The sequence below is a fragment of the Harmonia axyridis genome, chromosome 1 (assembly GCF_914767665.1).
Source record: "Harmonia axyridis chromosome 1, icHarAxyr1.1, whole genome shotgun sequence".
In the NCBI taxonomy this organism is placed as follows: domain Eukaryota; kingdom Metazoa; phylum Arthropoda; class Insecta; order Coleoptera; family Coccinellidae; genus Harmonia; species Harmonia axyridis.
This window is the reverse complement of record NC_059501.1, coordinates 79,046,852-79,069,410: the sequence shown is the minus strand read 5'-3', so window position 1 is coordinate 79,069,410 and position 22,559 is coordinate 79,046,852. Positions and strand designations below refer to the sequence as shown.

The following is a 22,559-nucleotide window of genomic DNA, read 5'->3' as shown; positions in this document are numbered from 1 at the left end:
CCAAGCCGTAAAGAACGGAAGAGAACGTGGAACACGTTAAACTATCTGTTCGTGATGATCCCGACCAGAACGTTATATGAGGATATTAGATGAGTTTTTGTTGCCTGAAATGCAGAACTTTTCTGCCTATAAACTAAGAGCATGGTTTCAGCAGGATGGAGCAATTTCACATACGTCAAATGTGCTTATATGTATTTGTCGAATGTGATTTATGTCAGTAACTGTTTTATGAAAGAAAAATTTCTCATTTATACCTACACTTCGTTGATGACACTTCCTGTAAAATTTTGAGGAAAGGAATGCTTATATGTTACCGAATTCCCAATTACAGGCTAGGTTAAATAAATAACAAGTGTGTCACTGTCTTCGCCCCAGACAGAAACTGCAACTCAATTTTCCAATTAAGCGAAAGAAAGACGCATTAAGTAATGGAGCTCAAGAGGCCCGGCAGTCCTCCTCAATTCAAAAACGCCTACATATTAAATCCTAAAGAACAGGGGTCTCGAGAGCAATCGAAAAACAAAAGACTACTTTAATAGGGATGAAAATTGGAAGTAATCCTTTATTTGCCATGGCATCGATTTTGAAGCCACTCCTGGTTTAATATGGATCTGTGCTCTCTCTCAATGAAAGCGCACAAAATTCGCACATGTTTTCCAATAGACGGGATTATCGTATGAAATATATCCCATTTTGTAATAAGTCATTGTTTCATTGACCAGCTTTCGGTAATTCTAGCTCGTTGAAATCATTTTAATCTTCTTTTTCCGGCAGCGTTATTCATTTTTGGTCCTATTATTTTTAATGATGGTAAGTACGTATGAATTGATTCGCTCGTTGTTGGAATTGAAGTGGGATCATAGGCTGGAAAGTTATTAATAGCCATAGAATGTGAAAAATTGCATTGATGGTCCGATGAATCAATTCGTCACAATGCCTGTAGTTTTTGAATTTTGCACTGGGAATGATATCATCTGACTCAAAAATTTCCGATTGAGTAAAATATTTCTCAAACATCAATCTGTGTTATCATCATTCATGTGTTTGATTGATCGAATCAATGACTCTTTGACTGATTTAAAGAACTAACAAAACTAAATGAAATGGATGTAGAAACAGCCAATGAAATAACTCTTGAATGTGAATTTAAGATTAGAAGAACAAATTATGGAGAGATCCCGATTCAAAACTTTGTGCAATATCAGTGCTTTCTAAATATGATGTGCAATTATTTCTTAACATATCTACAGGGTGTTTCCAACTCAGACTTGAATCTTGAAGGAGGCTCATTTGCTGTCGATCGAGTCATATTTATTGATAACCGAAAATCAACAGTTTCTAAGATATTTGAGTTTTTGTGTTTTTTGAAAAATTTTTCACCTCACTTCATTTTCTGTCAATTTTTTCTACGTTAATCGAGTTTGATTCGAATTTGGATCACATCCGCCAGAAAAGGATATGATAATAAGTATAAGTTCGATATGAATAAAAGAATAGTAAATTTCCCGTATAAATTTGCCTGAAACTTTCGAATTCCACAATTTATGTATAACAAAATTATTTTGAAAACTTGCCAAATCCTTTTTTTATTTCCTGAAAAAGTTTTCGTCAGAATGCAAGCACTAGTTTTGTTCCAACAGTTTTTGATTTGAAAGGGGAAAGAAGCAAAGAAAGGAAATTAATGAATTAAATACTTTTTTATTGCAATTAAACTCAAAATTTCAATGAAAAATGTAATAATAAATTATGTTTAAAATGATCTCCACCATATAAATACCTCTGTAATTTTTTTTATGTTTATAGTAAATAAACATTATATTATTATTATTATTATTATTCACCATCACATCTTTGTAACCATAAAAAATTCAAGAAAAATATTCGATTAGGAATACCCAATACACACAATCAGATTTTGTACATATATTTTCAGAATACCTATGTATTTCAAGCTACTTGCAGGATTTCCTGTTGATAGAGCGTCATCAAAATCAAAAAAAAAAAAAAAATTTGGCTAAATATAAATAGAAACTAAAAATTTACTGACAACAGATTCCACTGAGTTGAAAGTTCGCAAGTGAATATAAAATCACAATTCCAACCTTCATGAGAAATTTTTTTGTTGATCAAGTTAATAGAATCTTTAAGAATCCCTTGAATAAGTAAATTAGCCCAATATGATAGTTCATATGATTTTTTGATTCAATGGTTGAGAATCCAATCTCAAAGATGAAATGTTGAATCAAAATTGAAACCAGAAATATTATTTTTAAGGATCGTAGTTGCGAATTTTTTCTTCAAGTGAATAAGTGAAGTAAGTTTGAATCGATTGATCAGATTGAGAGAATAATACAAAATATCGATCATTTAATTGCCCTGATAATATTTATTTATTGTTCAATTATATACTTAAACTGAATTCGAATGATATTGAAGATTTTGGATATAAGCTTTTGGTCCAAATACCCAATAACGAAACGATCCCAAGATCATTAGTAATCAACGAAACATATATTATGACACTTTACAGAAAATATTTTTTTCTTCAAATATTCAAATGGTTGTAGGCAAGTAGTGGGAATACATCAGTTTGGTAAGATCCCGCAAAATTATTTTTTTTTAACTTACCTAAAAACCAAGAATACCAACAACATTGTTTCTGTCGGTAATCTGGAACAATTTTAGTCAATGCTAGGCATATTAATTTGATTTGAAGAGGCATTAGGGGATGGAAATCCCCAACGGTTGCCGAGAGGTATATTAAAGAAGAAAACAGCAATATCGCTGATGACTATTCAAGTAATAAGTATAATGGATAAATTTAAAGCGACTAGCGAGAAACAGAATGACGTTTAAGAAGAATTCAACCTATGTATAATTTTTGTACCAACTGCAACATGATATGAACATCCAAAAATGAATATAATAAGCTTTCCATATATTATGTGCTTTATAATATATTCAATAAAGATTATTATGTTCTTGATATTAGTTGGTTTTAGGCGTGAGTTGATGCGCAGTACATTTGATTCCACCACTTTTTGGATGTAACCCAAGCAGTTATGTAGCCTCTAATGAACTCTTCGGTGACTAAGAGAAATGTATACAAAAAATTGTTTTAATAAATTCACTATTACTGGATGTTTTTTTTATGTTATTGATATTATGCTTAGTTCTGACATGAATAAATTTTTATTTTTTTATTTCATTCCTCGTACAGCAGAAGAGTATTTGAAAACTGAATAATTTTTGGATTCATCAATGAAACTGACCATAACATTGGATGTTGGAATTGTTTTATTTCAATCATTGTCTCAAATTCATTTATACAAAATGAAAGGTCAACTAGTAGTACATATATCTCTTAATTTATACCTATTTCCAAGAAGGTAGCATACATTACATCTTCACACTCTATTCTCAATTCATATCAATAAATCTATGAAGTATAATAAATATTTATTTATTTACAAGAATTTACAAAACAAAAGTCAATTCGACAATAAATATATAACGCAACTTCTTGAAATCGACACATTTATAGAGTTAACATTCAAAAATTCTATGAAAGTGCCAGTTTAGTTTCCAAGAAGATCGAATATAAAATAAAAACTATAATAAATTCTTGTTGTCCTTTAAACTGTTCTAAACATATGAGCAAATGAGATCGAGCAGAAATTATTGAGAGGAGCGAAACTCCTTCATGATTCCTACCATGAATGTCCCAAATAACAAAATAATGAAAGTTGATTTCCAAAATTTGTCAACACAACAAATTGTAGAGAATTTCTGGCGAAGAACGAAATAAAAAAAAAAATTTCGAAAATAATGTGTGTATATACAATTCGAATAAATATTGCACTATGTTCAATATATACAGGGGGCTCAAAAAAAAAACAAGCTGTCCATCTGAAGTGGTATCCTTATGATTTCGCTTGTACTTTGATATTCTCCTGGGACCTGTTGACGTAAGACTCTAGATTGGTTGGAGATACCCTGGAGGTGCTGCTACTGATGGTTTCAGGACTCGCACTTCTTGATCTTTCGTCGGGTATGGGATTGACCCCTAGGTGTGGCATACCTTGCGAAAGATGCATGTACTGGGAGAGCAATGCATGGAAAGGTACTGGAGTCTTGACTCCCCAGGGCAAGCCTGCCAGTGATGGATTGAACATCGAAGGAAACGTGAAATGGGGCCAGAATTCATGTCCAATCGTCGGTAATCTCAGGGGCGATTGGTAGCTGAATTCCGTTGGGTAAACAGGCTGATCAGACTGTTGCATGTAAGGGACTGTCTCTCGGCCGAGTGCCTTCTCGCGTTTCCTCCATTTGGCTCTTCGGTTTTGGAACCAAACCTGAAATGAAGAGAGAACATTAGGATCAGTTTTACTAAAATGCAGCCAATATTGCTGCTACCGGTATTTTTTTTCATCTGATTTTAGAGCCAGTTTGGGTAGGAGCAGCAGTTGGATGGGTGACCGTTCTGTATATGAATACAGAGATCATAAGTTTATTATTTACTGTGTTCATAAGTTTATTAATTGGAGTGAAAAAGGTACTATTCTCAAATGGTAACCTTAAGTATTGACAGGCTCGTATGAAAGAGTACGTAAGATATATTTCTGTGCATATGGATGGAACCTATACTACCACCCAGTTTTGTTATGTATATTATATATATTAGGTGTACAACTCTGCTTCCACCGATTGATGGCTGTAACGGTAAGTGGTACTCGAAATAAATAGATTGTAGGTGTTATACAATAAGCTAAGGTATTTGTTAACATGACGCCATCGAAATATTAGTCGATTTGTGTCTGCATCATAAAGTTATTCTTGTTTAAACATGTCAGCTTACGAGCCAAATTCTTGTCATTTGCGGGAGGTTTTGATTTTCTGCTTTAATATGAACAAATCTGCGGCTGATGATCATTGAATGCTCTCAAATACCTATGATGAGGCCGCTATTAGTGGAAAAAAGTGCCGAGAATGGTTTTAACGCTAAAAGAACGGTGATTTTGACATCGAAGATCAGCTTGGCGGTCGAAGAGAGAAGTTATTCGAAGATGCAGAATTGGAGGCATTACTTGATCAAGACTCGTGTCAAACGCAACAAGAATTGGCAGGATCATTGGGAGTGATGCAACAAGCCATCTCAAAACGCCTGAAAATCATGGAAATGATTCAGAAATAAGGAAATTGGATGGCGTACGAGCAAATTTTTTTAAATTCGACTAATACAAATGAATACGAAGAATACTGTTTCCGTCAGTCATCTGCAACAATTTTAGTTAATGCTGAGGCAGATTTAATTGATTTAAAGAGTCAAATAAGATGGATATCCTCAACGGTTGCCGAATTGATTAATCTCTCAGAAATAAAATGGACATAGTAGACAACATATTTGAAGGGGAAAGTATCGAAGGGAAATCTGTTAGTACTATTATCAAGTAAAATAATGAATTTGTACCGATTAGCACGAAAAAAAATGACATTTTAGGTGAAGAGTTCAAACTATGTTCAATAATTGTACAAACTGCAACATAACTGTAAACATACGAAAATAGATATGACAGAAATTCCGTATATGTATCTAATAATATATTCAAGCACTGTATGTTCCTGATCTGAAGTGGTTTTTAACATAAATCAACCTATTATCCAAAGTGTATCTATATAAAAAAAAAGAGATTTCAAAATTCGACAAAAATCATCAAATCGATCAAAATATCCTTAGACTAATACGTCACAAGAAGTCCATATGGCAATGTTATCTACGTCGTAAGCAAGTAAGAGACTACGAAGACCATCGACGTTTCTCCAATTCAATTTCGTCACTAATTGCCAATTCCAAAAGGGAATTTGAATCCAATCTAATACATTCTAAGAACAATAAAAAGTTTTTCAAATACGTCAGAAAAACCCTTAATTCTAAAGTTGACATACCATTGGTTCGCAATTCTAGCAATACTCCCTGCTCCTGTCCCGAGGAGACGGCAAACGTCCTAGCTGATTCCTTTGTTGCCTCTTTTACAAGAGGAGCCCACCAACTTCCAAGATTGAACGTTGAGAGGAATTCTTCTGAAATAACAGAGTCTTCTTTCGACCCTGCAGTCGTTGAAGCCCACTTATCTGCACGCAATGTTAACTCCTCTCCTGGTGCGGATGATATCACTGCTGAAGCACTCAAAGAATGTGCCCAACCTCTTTCGTATCCTCTTTCTATTTTGTACAAACGTTCACTTCAAACATCCTGCCTACCCTCTGCTTGGCGTAATGCACTTGTAACGCCAATTTTCAAGAAGGGAGATAAACGTGACGCAGAAAATTATCGTCCAATTAGTCTGGTTCCGATTGTGGCGAAGGTGTGCGAGAAAATCATCTTGAGTGGTGTCCTTGAATTTGCACTTAGCGGTAACCTTATTCCCGAATGTCAACACGGCTTCCTTCCTGGTAATACTAGTCATTACTAACCTCCTTGAATGCGTAAACTCCTGGTCCGAGTCCCTTGATAAAGGCTGCCCAGTTGACATTGTTTATCTGGATTTTTCTCGGGCATTTGACCGTGTACCACATGATCTTCTCTTACATAAACTCGAAGATCTTGGGGTCCGCGGCCGCCTGCTTTCTTGGATTGAAGCATTTCTTACCGATCGAACCTTCCAGGTTCGAGTCGATAAATCTCTCTCTTCGGCGAGACCTGTTGGAAGTGGAGTTCCACAGGGTTCTGTTTTGGGTCCACTACTTTTTCTCCTCTACATCTCTGATTTACCCAAGATCTTCAACTCTCAGTGCTCCCAATTTGCCGACGATACCAAATTATTCGGTAACCCCAACGTGGCAGCTCATCTGATTCAGGAAGACATGGAGAAATTGAACCATTGGTGCCAGGATTGGAGGTTGCCTCTGAACTACGAGAAGTGCGTTGTTCTACACTTGGGTGCTCGCAATCCCCGTCGTCAGTACTAAAACAACAACTCCATCGCTACTTGTAGTAGTCATGCTGACCTTGGTGTAATTGTGTCAGAGAATCTAAGCTGGTCCGACCACATTCTTCAGGAGGTAAACAAGGCCAAAAGAACTTTATTTATGGTTCAGAAAGCTTTTGGTAGATGTGATCCCTCCACCTGTGCTATCCTTTACAAACTTTACCCATACTGGAGTTTGCTGGCCCTGTGTGGAGTCCATCATTGAGTAGAGGCTCGGCATTGTTGGAGAGCGTCCAGCGACGGGCAACTCGTTTGCCCTACGGCATCTTACGTCCCAGTTTTGGTGAAAGACTGTCCATCATGAATCTCTCCACGTTTGATGACAGGAGGCTGCGTGGTGATCTCATCATAACTTTTCGTGCTCTCCACAACCTTTTTGGAGTTGACCTCAGTGGTCTCTTCAAGTTGAACCTGGACGACCGTCTGCGAGGTCACGCTTTCAAGCTGAGGAAGGAAAGTTTCAAAATATCCCAAAGACAGTTCTTCATCGTAAACCGCGTGTTTGGAACTCTTTACCTTCATCGATGGTGAACTCGGTTTCTGTGAACTCTTTCAAAAACAACTATGACACCTGGTTTCGTCGCGAGTGAGTGCTGCTTGTGGAGCTGTGAATTACTTTTTCTTTTGTAATGCATTTTTTTAAGTTTCGGTGTATTTTTTCATATATTTCAATTTTTGTGAGTTTATAGGCTTGGCCTCAACTCTTTACCTTGTAATAATAATAATAATAATAAAAAAAAAACTTTTCGGCGAAATGATTTCAAAAATGAAACATTTTTCTGTTTACCAATTTGTTTGCGATCTGTTTTAACCAGAGCGAAACGTAATATGAAAGCATTAAATTTTTTAATAATTGTTCTAATGAAAATGCCATTGATTCGAAGTGTCGCACGGGCAATTTGTGAAATGAATTATAAATCAGTATCAACGTAATTGAAAACGGAATAGGTGTAATTATTATACAATAAAGACGAATTGAAAAACTCAAATATTAATTGATATCTTCATATTTAGTAACTATTAAAAGTTATGACTTTCTACAACACAATCGATACAATTCCTATTGGCAATAATTCATTCGTGTTTACAAAATCCAGGGCTGTTATAGATCATTGATTTGATACGTTCAATAATAAAGGTAAAAAAAATGAGAAAAGCGCTGATAGGAAGTAGGGAGCTTCTAAGCCCCTGTTCAAACTGGTATTTATGTAATTTTTTCTCAGAATTTTAGATGAATCTTAGAAACGAAGTAGCACATACATTGTTTAACATTGAAGAGGAATCAGGAATCTTTTCGAGTAGAAAAATAAAGATGTTAAAAAATAGCTCCTATTAGGAGATATGTTGATGAAGAGATCTTTTCCTCCTGAATATGACAGTTAAAACTTCTCACAAGATCAATAAGTGCTGAAATTGAGCATCGCAAATTTTGATACAATTTTTTTTTTGCGATATTCATCGATAGTAAAATCTATAAAATCTCAAAAATTATGGTTGTTAATATTTGGAGAAATGTAAAACATAATTCTGATTTAGAGATATATATTTATATTTAATATTTTCAAAATAGGTTGGGCCCTTTTGAATATTATATCTTTTGAAGCCTAATTGCAAAAATCCATTAGGTGGAAAAAACGTCCCCAACAAAAGACTAATAGATTAATTGAAATCGTCTATTCATAGCCGAATGGACAAAATTGAACTGATTTTTCGAAGAGCTGTGTTACCCTAGACCAGCAAGGGTTAAAAGCCGTATTTGATTCAATGTCCGAGGGCAATTAAAAAGAGGACAGCAACAGTGAAAGCGCCGTTCGAAAAGGAGAGTTGATTCTGAATTAGTTCCGGTTGACAGACAGGGGCGGATTCAGCAGATCTCAGAGTAAATTGACGTCCGCGGAATATTTAATCGTGTACATTTTCTTCGTCTACAATAAGGAGAAAAATAAATGCATATTTTACAAACTGAGATCTGCGATCTCAAAACAAAAAAAAACAAGTGTACCCATTGTTTTATCAGGAGTAAAATTGTTACTTTTGTGGAACACTGACATTTCAGTCGTTGCTCAAACAATGCTGGTCTCCATACAAAAGATACTATTTTCATTCCTAAAGCGGCATTCAATAGATAGAATCAAAAGAGTATTCAAAAAGAGAGTTTAAGCGGATCAAGAAAAGTAACCAACCAAACAACAAAAATGAAATATGCTGCATAGATTTATGAAATTGAGATGTTGTTTAAAGTAGCAAAATGAAGGATATATCACTAAGAAGACAAAACTTTCCACAAAGGAACAAAAAACTACAAAGAATGTTGAGATAAAATTCTTTGGCATTTCTGCAGCTTCTGCTTAGCGAACTGCAGTCACACTGATGTATCAGATGAGAATAGAAGGGAAATAGATAAGCTCTGCAGACATTTCTAGTGAACGGTGCAACTCTAAATACCTTCCAAAAATATTGGCAGTCGCAGTGATGATGACATTCAAATGTATGGGATACCACCAGAGTTGGTGTATATGTTGCTGAAAATGTCATCTTGAGTTTGATGCCAAATAAATCCAAAAAATATAAGTAAACGCTTAAAACGTTTAACGGATTTTCTTACGAGTTATAACATTTAATAAAATAACGATATATTTCCCTAATTTAGTAATTCCATAATTTTCAATAGTGTAAGTATCTTCTTTTATTATTAAATAGTGAACTTGATGAAAAATTTTAAAATTTCAATGAATTCCAGCAATAAATTCATTAACGGTTTATTTTCTGGTTCCAGGGGGGCAGCTGCCCCCCCTGCTTCTCACTGGGTACGCTTGTGAACCAGTTATGATCTTTTTATAATAAACGAAACTTATATGCTTAGAACATTGTATCTGTTGGTCAACTACAACAATTCTGGTAAATGCTAATGAAAATTTAATTCTTTGAAGAGGCATGTGGGGGGATAGTCAACGGTTGCCATATTGAAAAACCTTTCAAAAATAAAGTATATAATAATATTTTGAGAAAAAATCGAGATATGAATAATACTAAATACAAATATTTCAACCTCATAAAGCCCCAGTTGAAAAACTGAAACCTCCAAAAAATACCCCATGAAATATTGTCCCGATTAGACATATATTACCTGATTAGACATATATTACCCGATTTGACATATATTATCCGATAAGACATATTTTGAAATGTTTTTGTCTTGTGTTGTTCCATGTCAGGGTTGATTGGAAAATAAGTTTAGTTGTGTACAACCACAGGTTAAAAATAAGAGAAAATGTTAAATTATATTTACACACAGGTAGTTAATTCAATAAATAAGAGAAAATGTTAATTTATAGTTACGCACAGGTAGTTAATTTTACAATTAAAAACCTCTGTAACTCACCATGTTTATTTATGTTGAATAAACATATATATTATTATTAGAGTATCCAAAAATTCCTCAAATTTGGGAAAAAATACCCCAACATGGCAACCCTGTATTCAAATAATATGATATAATAGATATATTTAGATAAATTGGGGGCTCACTTCGTCCTCATCCAAAACCGACCGGTACGGACCTGCCCTCTCCCTTTGGGGAAGAAGAGACAGACGGGCGGGGGTGGCGTGGAAGCGAAGATCGTCACGGGCTGGTTCCGATTACTCCGATTACCTCCATTGTGTCAAACAATGGCCAATTGCGCCGGCACTTACGCCGCCACGGGCCCCCCATTTAATTATCCAAATTGTAACCAATTAAGATGCGATTCATGACGGTCATTATCGTGCCCCGGCTCTGCGCCCGATCCTACGGCCGTGCGATGGGCCGCAGTATCAATCCCGGCCAATTATGCGCGTATTCGTCCGCATCTTCGGCCTCTCGACCGGCCGTCGGATGTGCAACGGCCTCGTTGGATGCGTATATGCTGCTGGATAGGATCGATGCTTTGGGGATTAGTGTATACGTTCGGCAAACTTCGGGGGGTGGTTCTATATGGAAAAATAATGATAATTTGTTATATAACTTTTTTTCGTAAATGCTTTATATTTCGAGATACAGAGTGTTTAAAAATTTTTTTTTAACCGATTTATTTATTTATTGCTTCGAAACTGTTAGAGATAGTAGGATGACATTTGGTGGGTTTCGGGAGTTTGTTATTGGGCACATACTGACATGCAATTATAAATTTTATGTCCATCATTGGCGCGCATACGGGTAATATTAATTTTTTTCAAGAAAAATTGGTGCGCCATTGAGATATTTGGATCTAAAAATTATTTTTCAATTCCTCGTGCAATTTGTGACAAAAAATCTCTCATATCTTCTTGCCGTATGCGGCACCGTTTTTATGCAAAAATATAAAACGTCTTAACGCGTATTTTCATCTCATTGATAAATTTAGTTCTTGGTCTTAAAGTTAAGATTTTTTTTTTTTTTTTTGTATTCAAAAAGCAGCCCATACAAAAAAAAGCATTAGTGGTTTTTAATTTTTAGTCATATTGAACGAGGAATGCAATAATCATTTGAAATATCTCAGTGGTATACCATTTTTTTCCTTCGAAAAATTAAATAAAAATACTTGGATGCGATGCGCATCATTTTGATTCGCATGTGTCCCGAATGGAATTCTGATTAAAGATGTACACTACCTTTCTCACCAAGAAAAAAAAGAATTTTTATCTTCTAGAAATTGCAAAAAAAATTAAAGAAATGGAATTTTGTGACTATGTTCTATCGATAAAAGGAACGTTTCGACCACCTACTACATTTTTTCGATGTCATTCACAGAATGCTCAATGTTTCATTTCATTTTATTATAGGGAAAATATTTTTATTGACAAATTTTGTTTCGTTAAGATGTTCTGCTAAAAACGCAGAAGAGGTTGCGTTTTCTCCCTTTTAAAAAAAATTCAAAAAAATCAAAAAAATCGCATTGATATTTTTAAAACCAGATTTTCTCCTTTTTCCGGAAAATTGTCGCAATACTCCAAAGATAGCATTAAGATCGTTTAATCGAAGTTTTTTAGTGCTGATAAACGATATTTTCACTTTGCCCCCGAAATAACTCCTTTCTTTATTCGTTTTTTTCATTTCCTCAGTTTATTCGATTTGACATCTATATTTATTCTTGAAAATCTCAAAAAGGAGGGCCTTGAAAAGTGTTCTTTCTAGTTGTGTCAGGTGATCAAAGTGGAATTTGGAATTAACTCAATAAAAATCATTTCAACTATCTCTTCCATCAGGTATTAGATTACCGACTCAAAATGAGAATTTTATATATGTATATCGATTTTTTATTTTCGAACATAGAAAACGATTTATACTCTGTAATCGAAAAATTTAAATAAAAATTAGGTCAGTAGTTGAACTTGTTTTGAATAATCATCAATCCAAAAGTTAAAAATCCATTAAGAAAACACGCATGTCATCCAAAACTCATATGGATCGAAATATTCAGCTACAGATTCCTGAATCATAAAATTCCGCAATTTTCATTTCATATTATCACATTTTAATAATATGAATGTTAGATCAACAAATCAACGAATATACGTGAGGAATATCACAAATATTAAATCTTTATTTCTTTTTTATCAGAGAATAGATATTGGTTGGAGAAGAATATAATACAGTATTTTTCAAAAAGATTTCATGAAATTTGATATGAAAAGCACATTTAGGTTAGGAATCATTTTTGACTTATCTTTATGAAACACCATGTTACATATAATAGCACATTTTTGCGATGAACTTGATAATTTTATGTTGAATATAACGTTTTTTCTGTTTCTTAAAAATAGAGTCTCTTTGTCCAGGTTGGGTATAGAATAGTTATTTATAATACAAGTGCAGAAGGCATTGATATTCTTCCACGAGTTCAAAATTCAAAAACGAGCCACGAAGTGGCGAGTTTTGGAATGAACGAGTGGTTGAATGAGCATTCTGTACGAGTATTATACATTATTTTCTCTAATTCATTGCATTTTCGTTGAAATTGATGAAATATTTCCATAAATATAATTTAGTGATTTTTGCATTGAAAAATGTTGGTTGGCAAAACAGATTTCTTTAAGGCAAATTGATGAATTGACAGATAAAGCCGTAGCGGAAAGTTCGGAGTGCCAACATAGAATAATAAAATATAACCATGAAAACTGTGCGTTTCTGATATATTCTCGCACGATTTTGTTCTACAAGATGTGGAAGAATGAACGGAATAACCACAGAATTAGAGAAAAAATATTATCGTTCGCAATTATGCCATGAAAACATTGTAATTCATTCAATTGATTCGTTTCAATTAAAACCGAAAAAAGCCAACAGTGGAAATCATAAATACAGCGATAAATCGAATTAATTGATTATTAAATCATCAGAAGAATTAATATTTAATTTCTTCCTGATCATTGGTTGAGATATGAGTTCGATAGAAAACATTAAATTAATGATGACTTATCAGTATTTGCTCGTTGCAAGGTGAGTGAATAACGACTGTAAGGTACAACCGAAAATGTAGAAAAAAATTAAAATTTTACTGATATTATTCGATGTTTTTGATTTGTGGTTGTGGTTGAAATGATGAATGTTTCCGCACGTAACCTATAATTTTTCCCATTTGATAAACGATACGTTCGATTTTAAATTGAATTAATGATTTAATTGAAATAATTTTTAAATGGGGTTTTATTTCGTGCTTAAGAATTAAAATTATATCTAGTGAATTTTCTAATATTAAACATGAACTTGAGGAGTATTCAATAAATTTCAAATATCAGAATAAAAAAAATTATAATGGGTCTTATTTCAATGAATTCATGACAATCAAAATTTTGGTAAAAATATTATTTAAATTCATTGAGGGGAAATATTGGAATCTTTAAAATTCAATTTGAAATGGTTATAATGGCAACATTTGTATTATTTTTTGAAATTTCTTATAACATTTTACCATTTTATCATGGGAAAATGCACAAATCAACAACTTTAAGAAATTATTGGAATGTTTCGTCCTCTTCACTGAAAGAAATTTGAAGGTGTTTCAAAATTGAACGTGAGCCTTAGAGGACGTGTTAGTATGACTCATTTGCTTGTTTAAGCCATATTTAGTGATAACCAAAAATCAACAGTGATTTTCGAAAGATTTCTCACCTCACTACATTTTTCGTCAAATTTTTCTACGTTGGTCAGATTTGATTATAGTTTTGGATTATTTTCGTGGCCATCAAGAAGTCCGGATCTAACACCGTTAAAATAGAAAAAACAGCGAGAAGATTATGAGAGTAAATTTCAAGCGGAAAGTAACAACTAAAGAAATAAGAAATAAGTTCTTGTATGGGGAATAGTGGAGGTCATTTCAAACATAATTTCTGATGAATACATTTTCTACTGAAATTGTACAAAAAAGAATTTAATTCTTTACTTTCCGTTCTTTGCTTCTCCCCCCTTTCAAATCAAAATCTGCTGAAATAAAACTACTGCCTGCATTCTAACAAAAACTTTTCAAGGAAATAAAGGAGGAATTTGGCAATTTTTTAAAATAATTTCATTATAAATAAATTGTGGAATTCGAGAGTTGCAGAAGTATTTATATTAGAAATTCAATATTATTTCCTTCATATACTTCCAAATCATACTTATTCTCATTCAATAGCTAATACAGCATACATATCACATCCTTTTCTGATGAAAATAATCCAAAATTCAAATCGAAAAGAATTGACGAAAAATGAAATAAGGTGTGTGAAATCTTTCGAAAATCACAAGAACTCAAATATATCGTAAACTGTTGTATTTCGGTTATCAATAAACATGGCTGGATGACAGAATTGACAGGACTCCGTCCTATTACAAGAGGAAGAAGAAGAATAAACATGAGAGCATATGAGTGATACTAACACCTCCTTCAAGGTTCACGTCTAATTTGGAAACACCCTGTATATACAGTTCTATGATCCTCGAGGGCGCATGAACAAACGAGTTCTCAAATGTTCCTGACACCAAGTCGGTATAATAATATGTGTACTAGATTTGAGCTGAGAGGTTTGAAGTTCAATGAAATTTAAATTTTTAAAAAAATTTATCAATAAGAAACCTACCTGTACGCGTGCTTCACTCAAATCTAACCGCAATGCCAATTCTTCCCTCGTAAAAACGTCTGGGTACTGTGTTTTCTCAAAAGCCCTCTCCAATTGATGCAGCTGGTAAGTTGTGAATGTCGTCCTAGACCTTCTGATTTTCCTTGGTCTAGATTCGTTCAATTCATCATGAACTTCGTCCAATAGCTCATTCTCACTCAAATTGTTGGTTTTGGAATCAGATTCATCTGAAATAGCAACATGTAAAGAACATTTTCTTGGTTTTTATATATTCTTGTTACTTTTATCTTGTTCTATGGATGTATGGGAGTAACACCACGTTAGTACGCCCAAAACAATACCCATTTGCGTGGAAAATCTCAACACAACAATTTTAAAGAGAGGTTAACATAACACTTCAAAAAGAATGTTTACTAAAAACTGAATGACTTAGTTGTCAGTATCATTCGATACATCAACATATGGGAATTGAGATCACGTGTTGAGCGAAGAATTCTGTAAAGGTGGCTTCACATGAAGTGGAGGAAGTAAATGAAACAAATAATTCGAGTAATTAAAACAGCATATTAATTCATTGCGTGCCAAAGTCACATTTATCTCAGTCATCTCTTAATGATACATTAGTTTGTTTGCTTATGTTTCAAAATTATACTAATTTACTAAAATACTCTCAATAAAAATAACATAACTAATAATCATCTCATAACTTCAAAGGAATACACAGGATCAAAGATGAATTGGTTTATGAAATTAGATTATTATATTCTTGATGGTTATAACGATCGATTATTTATTATTCTCGATGAAGATGATATCACAGTAATTTATTTTGATTCCAAGACAAGAAATTGTCAAATTCACCTTGAATTTTGATTTATGATTTCATTACAATTCGAAATTTTCCTCTAAAAATATTTTTGGTATTGAATTATTTTTATACCCAATTATATCAAATATTATTGGTAATAAATTAATTGAAAATTACGTATACGATCATCAAATTGAAAACAAGCACCTAATAGTTCAATATATTGAATATATACAAGGCCAAACCTTGATAGCTTGAAGATCCTATTAAAAACTCAGGAATCAAGTACAGGGTGTTCCACGTAGGCGGGCCACTGGATTTTGTGGCTTATCCTTCAATCCAAATTGAAAAGTGACCCTTCAATATGAAAGTGCATTTCACGGGCTATCCAAAGCTGTTATTGCAATAACTATCGAACCCAGGCAAAAAAAAATTATTGTGGAAAAACCGTTTTTCCAAAGAGAATTTTTTTGGAAATTTGACTGGTTTTTAAAATGAGGAGTTCTTAAGATAATTTCTCCCCAATTGTTCCTTCATTTGAATTTCCGGTTTATATTTTCACAACTATTATAATCGAGAATGCAAACTTCAAAATTTGATAATCAAAAATATTTATAGAACTTGGATATATTTTCCGGATATGGAATCTGAATTTTCTCAGGTTAATTTTGAATGGAATAGTTGGAATAAATTAAAATCACCACTATATTCACATATTCGGATTTGGAATCGATTGAGCATTCAGAAAATATGAAAAAATAATATGAAGTATATTTCGCAAAAAAAAAATCCGTTTTCTAGAAAGAAACATATTGATGGGTCACTTTTCAAATTTGTTTGAAGGATAAGCCACAAACCTGCTAATGTGAAACACCCTGTACATTCGCAGTTTGTAACAAATGGAACTCATACCACGCAGCTGATATTCATTTAATTTTTTTATGGATGGAAATATACAGTGAAATAGGGAGAATGACGAACTCTCGAATAAACTCAAGTTTTTGAGCGGTCGTTCCCCGAACATGTCGCCATAAAAATAATAAACAAACTTAAAATATATTATATTATATATTATAGAAGATACATTATTGCTTTGATATCATCTAGTTAGTTATCTCCTGAATGTAACTTAAAAAAGCCAAATCTAATATGTCACATCTATCGCGGACAAATTATTCAAATAAAGTGTGTCCAACATGAGGCAATTTATCGAACACAAAGGATTCAACATGCATAGATAAATAATTCGTTAATTCTAAATGTATTCAATAACCGCAATATTTGAATAGACGGCTTTGAAGTACTGATGGAGAGGAAAATGTCATACAGAGAATGTCGTATGTGAAATATTATGGACATTGGCGGGGATCTAATAGAGCAGTTCAAAGGTTCGCTCATCTTCTTATCTTCATCAACTCGATTTCGCCTGTTTATTACGATTTACGATATTATTTTTATAAGAGTTGGAACTTTTTAAAAGGGACACCCTATATTTTTCAACAACTTCTTAGTCGCAGATTTATTGAAAATCATCCATTTCAAAGATATTGAGTTCTTCGACTTCAATCTTGAAATAGGACACCATATATAGATATATAAATATTTTTCATTCATTTGGAGATTTTATTAATTTCGTATTTATTTTATAATTATAATCGAATAATATGAAGGATGTCCAATTTGAAAAAAAACCAACTCTCCTCTTGAGGGGGGACCAGGGGGGGTCCTGCCCCCCCCCCTGAAAATTGACATACTAACGCTAAAATAATTACAAGATTAGCAGAACTATGATTTCTCTTTACTTTACCTTCCCCCAAAAAAAGTCCGCTCTCCCCCCTTGGCCACCCCTGTTTTTGAAAGCTGGCGTCGCCACTGCCTGATATCTTATTATTTCAAAAAAAGACATCAGGGTCCTCGAAGATTTTTTTCTGTAAGTCTTATATTTGCTATCAGTGAGAACCGAATTTCGGACATCCTGTACAATAAGTGAACTTTTATTGGTGATTTTAAAATTATGCGATTTTCATCGTTTCAAATTGAACACCGTGATTCGTTCCTGTCCAACAACAAGCCGTATAAACAGCACACATGCCTATTTCGTACATTTAATCACTTCATTTAAAGCAACCACAGCTCTCGTAATCGTACTAATTTCATAATCAACCACTCGTAGCAATACCCGCCGTGAAAATTTAATATTAGGGTATTAGTATTATTAAATCCTCGTCCATAAGTCAGGAATGTATTTTGACCCCGACGTGGAAGCGTAAGAGAAAAGATCGCCAAAATAATCTGCCCATTATAGGTCCGGAGTATAAGTCGGCTTTTACACATGATATCATCCGCCATGCATTTCACTTAGGGGGATGAATAGGCCAAATTAAAAGCGGAATAAGACTCAATTGATGAAACAAATTCGGCGCTGAAGGGGCACTTGAACTGCTGGTGTATACCTGACGTAAAAAATGGGGATGGCCCTAACATGTGAAGCTTGAGAGCTAAGTCGTTGCACAATACTGATTTAAAATAGTTGAATGATCCCCTTTTGGTAATTAGGAGTTGGGTAACAAGGATTAGCAATTGTAAAAGTTTAAATGAACGGATATTGATAATCCTTGTTTAGGGTTCAATTAGAAACAATTATGTTATATAATTCAAATTTTGAAGGCTTAAAATTAAAACATGTAAATTAAATGTTAAATTAATTTCTAAAAAAATCGACGATATGCAACCATGACATTTGAAAGTTTGGATTGCTACGATTTTACCTACTAAACTAAATAAAGTATATAAATATTTGAAATATTCCTTTTGATACATTCTCCGCCAAAAAGTTGATCTCTTGACTTAGTAGATCTGCGGTCTAGGCATATCTACGGAGTATACTAATTTTATTGATCTGATTCATTTTCATTTTAATTGATGGAATAGGAAAATAATGAACCATTACATGGTTTTTTCGTTAGTGAGGAAAAAAACTCAATTCGAAATTAAAGATACAAATATTAAATAAAAAATAAATGAATAACTAAAGAAAACAGAGCAATTAAATAAACTGAAATTCTTTCAATTTTCAAAATTTGAATTTATAATAAACAAAACAATAATCTCCTCAATTTCTTCTGGTTTTTGGGCAGAATCAAGCTGTGTATTAGCCTTAAATAAAATTATGGACTGCAGGTAGCCAAATATTAGTGCAAAAATTCAATTAAAAAACCTAAGAAATTAAAACTAACATTTCTACAAATTTTTGTTGTTGTTTGACAGAATAAAAACGATGATTCAATTATTTAATTATTATTTATTTATAATTAAAATAATTTATTTTCATTATAATTAAAAGTGTAATAAACGAATGAAACAATTAAAAAAAATGAAAATTCATAACATGTTGAAACATTTTTCCAATTCTTTTTGGTGATAGACATAATTAAAGCGTTTATTAATAATTGAAAAATAATCGAATTAACATATAGATATCTATACTTCTTGTTGATTCATACCTTTCATTTAAATTCAAAATGTACGAAAATTAAAACGAATAAACTCTAGAAAAAATGAAAAACATTGAGAAGAGCAACAAATTAAAAGACACATCCCCTTTAAATTTAGTGATAATTGAAAAATGATTGACTAATATTTATATATCTTCAGTACCAAAATCGAATGAAATCATCTGTAGAAAAAAAAAGTCTAAGAAATTAAAAACAACATTCCTTCCTAGTTTCTTGTTATTACACAGAATCGAAGCGTTTATTTATAATTGAAAAATAATTGATTAACGTTTAGATCTACACAAAAAGTGCGAAAATTGAAACGAATCTAATAAGAAAGAATTACTAAGTAGCAATTTACAACATTCCATTTTCAACTTTTCATGTAGAATCACTACATTTATTCTTAATTGCTGAATAATCGCTTAATTATTTAAACACATAAGAAGTGAGAAAATCAGATTAAATTATCATGAGATAAAATTTCAAATCGAAAAGCGACGTTACAATTAATGAAGTAGGTAACATTCCTTCCAATTAACGATCAATTAAATTCTATTTAAAGCGTTTGACATTGACCGACAGATGCATTTCAATCAGAGGCGACAACTTTGGAAATTAACTTAATTTAATTGTAATTACCGGCTGAATATTCAAAATTAATTAACTACATTGTCTGCGATTGAATTATAAGTCTCAATTTTTCGGTATATATTATGAAAATTAATTTAATTAGGTATAGCATTCTACAAGTTCTCTTTTTCAGAGAATCTAAATCTCACGTAGCATTAATCCTTATTTTCAAAGTTTCACTCACTTTCAGCAAGACGCGCTTTCTTATTGGAACAAACACCCAGTATTTGATCAATGCTGTACTTCGTTTTGGGTTTGCTGATGCCCTCACTTGTCGCCGCAGGTGTAGTTTTCACTTGTTCACAATCCATTTCACTGATCGCAAAACAAATTATGTAGTGTAATCAATATCTAAGTTCAACCGAACCGCCAAGATTGATGAACTGTACTGGTCCCCTAAGTTCACGTACGTGAGCTTTTGATGGGTACGGCAACTTTTCCCCTCTTCCGACCGCGAGCCAATCCGAATCGAGGAACAGCAACGTGGAAGCCCCTGCGCTTGCGTCCTCTGGCAGTGTGCCGCCTTGATTAAAACCTTTGAATCCTGATAATGTTTTATTGTGTACAAGAACTGATTAGTTTTATTCATAATGAGATATTAACTTGTTGAGAATTCATCAGGTGTCGTGTTAATATTAACTCTATTAAGTTTAATCTATGTAATATTTCAATTTTGTTCAATATATTAGTTTCGGTCCTCTTTATCAACGGTTTTGATGCCGATAACGCGTTCGCTTGTGTCGTTTTATTGCTTATAATTCATATCGACGATTAGGTCTGTTTAATTAATTACCTGAAATAAAGTTTGTGTTTTCAATGAGGCTTTTACATTGTTGATTGGGTTTCATGTGGAAAGCGCGTGATATTTCTGTTGTTGAATTATTTGATGAAGTTTTTGAGTCCTTCGAACATCGATGTTTCATTATCTCCAATGATGCTGTTTCCATGGAAAGCTTAAAAAGATTGTCATCGAGAAAAATGTCTCCTTTTTAACTATTGGTTAAGTTAGGTCATATTAGGTTAGGTTATCTTCTGTTTAACCGGACATTTTGCCGGTGCGCCAAATTTTTAGGCGCTGTCAATTAATAAAACAAGATTTTTTTCAACACAAAAATGTTTTCTTAGTGAAAATACCACTATTAATAAATATCTAATAGTGTTATTGAAATTACCATTTTGTAAATTGAATTATCTCAACTATAGTTATGAAAATACATATAGGTACTTAAATGCACCTTTAAGAACTTCGTCGTCTTTTTACTCTAGACTTATAGAGAATAGTACTTTTAAAGAAGGCAAGGCGTTTTTTGATGAAATCGACAAAAAAATCCTTGGATAAATTCGAAGGAAAAAGGAAAAAAGTACGATTTCCAAGTATATATAAATATCAAAAGATATTACTTATCTGGTTGATGTTTCGGCAAAAATGCCATCCACAAAACCATTGTCAAACAGAAGATTTCCATGTTATTACGTAGGAATCAAAATCGAAAGTAACCCAAGAAGAATGCACGCCATCGAAGGAGAGTAGCGATATACGATAACAAGGGGGAAACCGGTATATCGCTACTCTCCCTCAATGACATGCATTCTCCTTGGGTTACTTTCGATTATGATTCCTACGTAATATCGTGGAAATCTTCTGTTTGACAATGGTTATGTGGATGGCATTTTTGCCGAAACATCAACCAGATGAGTAATATCTTTTGATATTTATATATACTTGGAAATCGTACTTTTTTCCTTTTTCCTTCATTCATTACCAAGTGTCAGTCATTTGCATTTATTTGATAACAAGGTGATTTTGTATTTGAAAAGATTCGATTTCTATTGAAACTGAAATTATGCCTGAGACAAAAAACAGAGGCTCCTTCAAAGAAAATTTAGATGAATAAGGCAAAGCAGGGCGGCGAAATTTTATTTTGCCGGAGTACCAAAATGTCTGGCTGCGACCGGACTGTTGGTTATTTTGTTATTTATATAATACCGAATGTTACAACCATATAAGTGCCGATAGTCACAGTAGACAAGAAGAAAATTTTAATGCCTTTAACATGCTTAGTATGGATACGTATGATCAGACAAGCTGGGTGATGATATTATTCGATTCAGCGAATAAAGTCTTGAACTCCACACTCATTTTGTCTTGTTAGATGCATATGTGTTCTTACCCTACGTGACACACGTTTTTACTAGATATTCATCAGGTCGAGTAGCTTGATATTTTAGCCCACTACTTGACTTGAAAATCAAGCTCGTGACAAATTACATACTTGACTTTCGACTTGATTTAAGATATTTATTGCTTGACTTGATATTAAGCTACTTGATATAACTCGAGCTTGATACGCACGAGTCATATGTTTCTGCAAGGTTGTGCGCGGTTAGACAAAATAATCATCTTAAAAGTGAATTTGATATCGATCTCCTAAGTTAATTCAAGGAATGTCCTAATAAACCAAATGTCCTAATATACCAAATGAAAAAGCTTGGCGTTATGAAATAGATAAATTCCTAACTGAACCACGTGCTGAAAGTTCTAAAGATATTTTAGAATGG

The 22,559-nt window shown here is 33.2% G+C and overlaps 1 protein-coding gene across 2 annotated transcripts; it reads right to left on the bottom strand.

The window, feature by feature from the left end:
• Nucleotides 1-3,274: 3,274 nt before the first annotated feature.
• LOC123670659 (retinal homeobox protein Rx1-like) lies at nt 3,275-20,393 on the bottom strand. Of its 2 annotated transcripts, none has more exons than XM_045604173.1 (3): nt 20,185-20,393; nt 15,066-15,292; nt 3,275-4,355 (listed from the first exon to the last, which is right to left on the bottom strand). In XM_045604173.1, exons 1-3 carry the CDS (start codon nt 20,309-20,311, stop codon nt 3,924-3,926), a joined length of 786 nt encoding a protein of 261 aa, XP_045460129.1. In that variant the 5' UTR covers nt 20,312-20,393; the 3' UTR covers nt 3,275-3,923. The 2 variants fall into 2 exon arrangements, with proteins under 2 accessions (XP_045460129.1, XP_045460130.1); XM_045604174.1 differs by lacking the exon at nt 20,185-20,393 and adding an exon at nt 15,347-15,517.
• Nucleotides 20,394-22,559: the final 2,166 nt, after the last annotated feature.

Excerpts from the sequence above, each read along its gene's own strand:
- LOC123670659 (XM_045604173.1), bottom strand. The coding sequence starts at position 20,311 with ATGGATTGTGAACAAGTGAAAACTACACCTGCGGCGACAAGTGAGGGC. Across the intron at positions 15,293-20,184 it reads GAAAGCGCGTCTTGCTGAAA|ATGAATCTGATTCCAAAACC; the intron begins GTGAGTGAAACT and ends TTGCTATTTCAG. Across the intron at positions 4,356-15,065 it reads TGAGTGAAGCACGCGTACAG|GTTTGGTTCCAAAACCGAAG; the intron begins GTAGGTTTCTTA and ends TCTTCATTTCAG.